The sequence below is a fragment of the Eurypyga helias genome, unplaced genomic scaffold (genome assembly GCF_000690775.1).
Source record: "Eurypyga helias isolate BGI_N326 unplaced genomic scaffold, ASM69077v1 scaffold3839, whole genome shotgun sequence".
Taxonomy (NCBI): domain Eukaryota; kingdom Metazoa; phylum Chordata; class Aves; order Eurypygiformes; family Eurypygidae; genus Eurypyga; species Eurypyga helias.
The window spans coordinates 25,694-32,736 of NW_010273773.1; the positions used below are offsets into that span (position 1 = coordinate 25,694).

The 7,043-nt window shown below is 45.7% G+C and overlaps 1 protein-coding gene across 1 annotated transcript in view; it reads right to left on the bottom strand.

Annotated features, from left to right (window-relative positions):
• ZC3H18 (zinc finger CCCH-type containing 18) overlaps positions 1 to 5,945 on the bottom strand; it is a gene marked incomplete at both ends in the record, with an annotated part of 31,608 nt that extends 25,663 nt beyond the window's left edge. The window contains 7 exons of the mRNA XM_010159582.1: position 1; positions 795 to 802; positions 1,061 to 1,187; positions 2,755 to 2,787; positions 4,402 to 4,559; positions 5,414 to 5,506; positions 5,797 to 5,945. The exon at position 1 is cut by the window's left edge and continues 284 nt beyond it. Of these exons, the coding sequence (XP_010157884.1) occupies position 1; positions 795 to 802; positions 1,061 to 1,187; positions 2,755 to 2,787; positions 4,402 to 4,559; positions 5,414 to 5,506; positions 5,797 to 5,945 (569 nt within the window). The remainder of the gene's footprint in view (positions 2 to 794; positions 803 to 1,060; positions 1,188 to 2,754; positions 2,788 to 4,401; positions 4,560 to 5,413; positions 5,507 to 5,796) is intronic.
• Between the last annotated feature and the right edge of the window lie 1,098 nt (positions 5,946 to 7,043).

A 7,043-nucleotide genomic window follows, 5' to 3' on the forward strand; every position in this document is an offset into this window, starting at 1 on the left:
CCTTTATAAAGAAAAGATAAATCATCGTGACGCTGTTGTAACATCTCCTAACAACGCCGGCAGCAAGGTTTCAAAGCCTTGGACCGCGAGCAATTAGGTACACCCATGTTAGAGCAAAGCATTGGGATAAATGATCTGGAGCTTGCTGGCCATCACTGTTTGCTGAGGAGAGAGTGGGAAGGGACAAAACACCGCATCGCATCCATCACAAGCTGTAATTTTCAAAGGCAACAGTCAAAGATTAATTTGGCTTATTATGCTTATTAAATAAATGCATTGTTGTTTACAAGTGTTTACTCTCCTTGCTAATCATGTTTATAACAAGCTGATTAACTTTACAAACAAGCACCATGAAAATAATTGATGGCGCATCATGGGCGACAGCAGTGAGGACAGGCTCTTGTTTTCGGGCTGCCGCTGCAGAACGGCAAGGTCACACGGCGAAAGGAAAGCTACTTTCCAAAGGACGTGACGAATACCACTGACAAGCTCCCCGCTGAGCTGGATTTACTGTTTCTGCCACTGCTCTCAAGGCACAACAGTTTGAGGGCAAAAGGAAGCGGAGGGAAAGGGTTTATAGCCTTGTTTTCCTTGAGCTCTACACTTTACAGCAGTGCAACACCAACCCACTGCAGGTTTTACCAACCGGCTGGGTGCTCCTCGTCTGACTCAAGGCAACGAACGTCCAGCTCCACCAGAGACGGTCTACACAAGCAGGCCTGTCCGCATCTAATCCTCTCCCTCCGTCCCCACAACTAACAAGCAAACCATTCCTCGGGTTATTTCCTGGAAACTCCCTCCCCTCTCCACCATTTCCAAGAAGGGCCGCAGACGCAGCCGGCACACAGGAAGGGGAACCCCCTTCCCCTCTCTCTCAGCCAGGCTTCTGCCTTCATCACGCTGAACAGAGCATCCTCCGTCAGTGCAGTAATGAAGATTTAACCATTCATGAGGTTAAGCATCTTGAACAGTCCCGTTTCAACCACTGCACTGGAACCACGACAAGCACCAGAAGTACCTGGAAGAAAGTTGAAAGGAAAAGCGCGGAGAGGGGTATTACCTTACTTACTCTGTAGTTACGGTACGGATCTGGGTCTGTATACTGAACCCTGAAATTCTCATACTGCCCACCACGCCAGAACCGTTCTATTTCATAGTCATAATAGGGATCTGTATAAGGATCAAGCCTACAAGGAAAAACAGGGAAGGTTAGAAAGGGAAAAAGCACCTTGTCGCCACACAGAAACACCACAGATTCTAGGTCAGGTCTAAGTCACTGTGCACTGACAGGAACAAACACGTTCGACAGAGTATGACCGTACAGAGCGGTGTATGTTCTACATATCCCAAACAGACAGTCTTTTTTTAAGTGAAGCTTATCAGAGAAAAGCACAAACCTTTCTTGATAAACACGAAACCAAGAGAGAAACGCTACCAACAGATTTCAGTCTTCAAATCAATGTGGTAAAAATGCAGAAACACCAAGTGCTTTTTATAGCCACTTCAAACATATGCAAATGTAACAGAGCACGTTTTGCCTCATTGATTTAGAGCTGCCTTTTCTGTCCACGCACACACAGCTCATCTCAAGCACCCTCGCATCAGAAGTGGAACGGATCGTGATCTCCTACTCCCCTGCCACCGGAGGTGATGGGTGCATCCCAGTGCTGCCAGACCACGAGCCGGTGCTGAGCTTTCCACTGGGAGAAGATAAGCTTCGGGGGCAGGTGGGCAACGCTCTGTCCCTATGCCTGGAATTACTCCATGTGATTCTCCAGTGGAAAACAGGTGCCGAGCCTCCAGCACACAAATGAACTGGCAAGCACATGGCACGCTCTGCTCAACTGCAAAACTGCGATTACTTTGGGGGAGGAAAAGGATCTAAACCCCATCCTCCTTAAATCTGCAATGTTTCCTCCATTGGATGATTTCAAGTAATATTATTTGATGGTTTTAATTTACACACTTCACAAAAATCCAATCCCTGCCAGCCACCTGGAGTGAAAACATCAGATCCGTTGTTAAGATGGGGAGGTGGGTACAGGAAACAAACTTCCAGGGCCACAGAGGAGTCAGTGGCAGGACTAAGATTATAAAGCAAGTGCTCCCAAATTCCAGATTATCCACAATGAGACTCTGACTTGTAAGTAAAAGGAATAAAGGGCCTACTTTTGCATTTGAAAAAGTGCCAAACACTCTGAAACAGGCTGAGGTGTAAGTGCTGTCCTGCAAGTTAAGCGCTACCTGTATTACCTTCAGTGCTTTTAAATGGTTTAAGATTTCTGGTTTTGTCTGAAACAATAACCCAAGGGAAAGTCTGCCAGGGAATCTGGGATATGGATGCTTAATTCAGCAACAAACTCCTGATGCCAACCAGGTAACAGCCCGAGTTCAGTGACATCAGGTGTTCAAAGAGACAAAAAAAAAATCTCCAGCTACACCGAAAAAGGAAACAGTTATGTTTTAACCCAGCCTCGAGTCCAAATCTCCCCATTCCCTTCCTAAAATATTTATGGAATTTTTCTTAATTTAAACAAGCACCACTGCTGTGTGTTTAGATAAATCAGTGCTTAAATCCTTAGGCAAATAATTGGTGTCACCCCAAAAATCAAATACCTCCGTTCAGTTAACACACCGCTCCCCACACCTGATGGGACAGCAGTCTGTGGCCTAGGAAGTTTTAAGTGCAATGGAGAAAGGAAAGGGAGTATGTTCTTACAATTGCAACAGAACTGGAATCAAAGACCTGCTTACCCATAGTTAATGTTTTCTTTGATGTCCACCTCCCTATAGTTTTTCAAAAAAGAAAAAGGGATTCATGAACTATTTAGACATCTTCACATGCCACAAGACAGTCCTGAAAGCATTTATTAACATCCCAGCTGCACCACCACTGGTTAGTTTGCTGCGAGGTGGCAACCTGTGCGTCAAGGTGCGCGAGAAAAATGACCGTTTTCTAGAACTTACAGCAGCAGCAACTTCGCAGCTTTTACCTTTACACATAACGAAGATATATTAATGCCACACTCTGGTTAAACATAAAGGTGCTTGAATTTTCAGGAATTCCATTTGTTTCGTTATTTCCGTTTAACGCTGCCTACATGTCGTACATTTTTTTTTCTTGATTATGTAAGAAAAACAAAGTCCTGTACCTAACACAGCAATTCTTACATCAGTGAGGCAGTGGCATAAAGCAACCGGAACACTACTGCTAGTTCTCTCATACAGTCCTAAATTAGTGTAAGGTCAGCCCACAGAGCACCGGTGACAATATGCCCCAGTGGCCTTCTCAGAGGAAGGGACAACCAAGACACAGACCATCTTCTAAACAAGAAAAAATTGATACAGGGCAACTGTACTGTCACAGTCCGGAGAACTGGGTAGAGAGCTTCTTTTTAAGATGGAGAAAGGAACTGCACTCCAGCTCAAATCAAAAATCACTGAACAAAAGCTTAACCTGCTCCTTTTCAGTCTGTTTTGCAGTTCATTCACACTAAAACAGACAGAGCCAAGCCTTGCAAACACTTTCTCTGTGAGTGAGTAGATGTGATCCATGATCTGTACACACAGGAAGAACAGAGGACTGTGTAAGCAAGCAAGAAACAGATTCACCTGTATTCCTGCAGAATACAAGACCCTCAGAAATTGTTTTTCCATTCTATTTCTTGGCTCAAGGACTACTAAGCAAGTCTCTCAGAGCTGACTTATTCATCCTTACACTTTCTTCTGCCTGCTCTCAGTCGTGACAGGAGTGTATCTGAGGTCTCCCACATGTTATGTTTTACTTCCTTAAAAAAACCCAACCACCCTAACACTTGGGGTGTTTGTATTGGCCCAGGCCATGCCCCAGCCACTAACAGGTTTGCTTTCTGACCAGTGTCTTACTAAAGAGTTTATCTGGGACTGGTCAAGATGTTTAAGATCAGCTGCTGTGCCAATGCCCTTGCAAACAAACACCCAGCTGGTCGAGACAGTACAACTGCTGCCCTGGAGCACGAGGACACCGAGCACACGCCAACTTTGCAACGCCAGCTTTGGCATTTTAACACTCTCGCGGGTTGGAATAAGAAAAACCAAGGGGGGAAAAAAAGAGCCAGAAGAACGCACAGATGTGAGGTAGCCAACACACAACCAGACAGTGTCCTGGAGGGACCTGTGTGCCAACGACATTGAAGGCAGAACGGTTTAAAGATGACTGTAAAGAAAGGGAGTGTTGAACCAGAGCGAGCAGGGGCAGCTCAAGTTTTTAACTGGTCTACATACTGCTTAACAGAAGTTGTTCCCATTTTATGAGGTGAACATTCCTCCAATTTGGAGGAATAAATTAACTCAAGGACTGCCATACTGTACTACATTTCCCACCCATCTATTCCATGCAGCAAAACCAAGACTGCCTCTTACGCTGGATCTCTGACATCTCTGGTGATGCGGTAGTTCCAGTCACGGAAAAACTCGTTTTCTTTGTCAAATTCACGCTCGTCTTCTCCAATCGTCACAGTGAACCTCTTCTCCTCAAAGTCAGGCTCCTGTTCTTTCCTCATAGTTGCCTTTTTTAATACCTGCCATAACATAAACACAAAACCATTATAAAGGGAGAACATTATTGAGGCAGAGAGAAATGAAGTATTAAAAATGCTTCACTTGGGAGAAATCTGATCTTTCAATTAAAGCATCCTTTTGCCCAAGTCTCACAAATGTGCAGGACACCGGATTTGTCTCGATGTAGAAAGTATAAATCGTGGAGTATTAAAAATCCTTCACTAAGTTGAAAGATCAGATTTCTCCCAAAGCATCCTTCTGCCCAAGTCTCAAAAATGTGCAGGACACCGGACTTGTCTCGATGTAGAAAGTATAAATCGCTATTCACAGAATCACAGAATGGTTTGGGTTGGAAGGGACCTTAAGGATCATCCTGTTCCAAACCCCCTGCCATGGGCAGGGACACCTTCCACTAGACCAGGATGCTCCAAGCCTCATCCAGCCTGGCCTTGAAGATTCCATCAGCTCAGAACAGCTGCACACAGGTAATAAAAGTTTCACACATGCTGACCTCATTTCCTGCAATGATCAGACACATGGATCCCATAGGAGCTAGAGAAACAGGCACTGAATTAAGGGAAAATGGATCAGCTTTAGAAGTTTTGCATTGTGGAGGGCTTGACTTCAACGGCCCTCAACTGGTCAGGGCCACAGACTCTCCCTAGGTCATGCTGATATAAAAACAAACCAACCTGGGAACAAGCTCCTCTTGACTGTATTAATAAAGGTGACATACAAGAAGATGCAGCTAACAGGTTAAAAGGCAAAAGGAAGGCTCCTTCATGGGAGCTCCAAAACGGGCTCCTCTAGCATCCCAACGAAACAGGCCAGTGGATTTTGGGAGACAGTCTGACTTCCTGAGGATGCCCTTTACCTCTTTAGCATGGCGGAGTCCTCTCTCCCAGGCACTTTCTGTTGGAGGGTCTGGAGGGGGTGGAGGTAAGATTTCATCAACGACTGGCCCTCCCTGTTAGAGAGGTGAGAAGAGGAAGACAGACAGACACTTGGCATTAGTTTTAAGTAGCAACCTCATACTTGGTAAACCATTACCCTAGAGTACTTCCAGATACTTGAGAGACATATCAGCAGGACACACTAACAGCAACTTCAAGATCACCTTTTAAAAAAAATCACAAATCCAATATAATCACGAATTTTGCGAAAGTACTAGCTTAAATAAAACCTTTGCTTCCCCTAGAGCAGGAAATGAAAAAGCTACGTGCAGAAGCCATATATTCACAGGAAAGCTGTGCGTACCCAAGGGTTGGCTGGCATCAGTGGGTGAGGGCCGATAGGAGGAGCGCCATTTGGGGAGAAGGGCTCAGGCTTGGAGATCAAGGAGTAGTTTCCTTTGTCATTCACGCCAGGGTGAATAAATCGACAGTTCATGCCCCAAGTACAGTGACCTGCGGAAATACAGTTGTTAGACCCCTGTACACCTACAGCAAGTGTTTCTGCAGCCCCACAACCATCTAAAACCCATCGATACAGCTGGCTTCAGATGTCTGACTTGTCTTCTCTCCAACTTTGTTAAGACTTAGCTATTTTCATACACATGGCAAGACACTCGCCACCCCTCATCTTCCCAGGAAGGACAAACAGATCCAATCACAGATGGCTGAATGTACCAGAACCTTATTACAGGGGAGAAGGAAGGGATGGATGAATACACACCATTAAGCAAACGCAGTAATAACTCTGTGAGCTCTTCAAGTCTTATTAATGACAAATGCTTCAAGTTAGGAGCTTTACCTTTTACAGAAAACAATGAATGTCATCTGACAGCAAGGAAAGCATCACGGTGCGTTCAAAATAAACAGCGCTCTGGCAAGGCATGAAGCACATCACAACTTTTCTCCTTAACGGACTCCGTGGGCTTGCCAGCACAAGGCAGGAAAGGAGACATCACTATGGAGGGTAGCAGATGAATGTGAAGCTGCTCATTAGCTTCAGGTACCGCCCCCAAAGGGATGGTAACAGTCAGGGGGCTCCAACAGGGCACAAAGCTAACTCCCAACTTCAGTTTAGCTTGCCTTAGAAACAACCCCCTGTATTTTTTTTATCCCCTTCTGGCAATCCACTCAACACCAGGCAACAGACATTTCGCAGATTTCCCAGTAGACGACTGCATCACAAAATCATCACTAATTCTGCACTAGCTCGGGCATTAGCACATTGACTTCAGAGGCAAGGGAGCACTTAATACAGCTGCGGCCCAAGAAGGAATCCCTGGTCTTGGCTGGCAGAAAGTCACACTGCTCCTGGGACCCTGGAAATGCTCCTCAGCAGTTCCAGATTAACCAGGAGCTGGTGTTCAGTTACAGGTCACACTGGACGCTTGCGTACCATCAAACAGCACAAGAGCACAAATCCCCTTGCACAGCAGCTGACAGAGCAACACGTCCCTTTCTCAACGCCTGAGCACGCGTGTTAGGGGCTGCCAGACACCGACACTAGCACTCCCTATTCCTCCTGAAGTGTCACGGGGAGCGATTACCCTGACA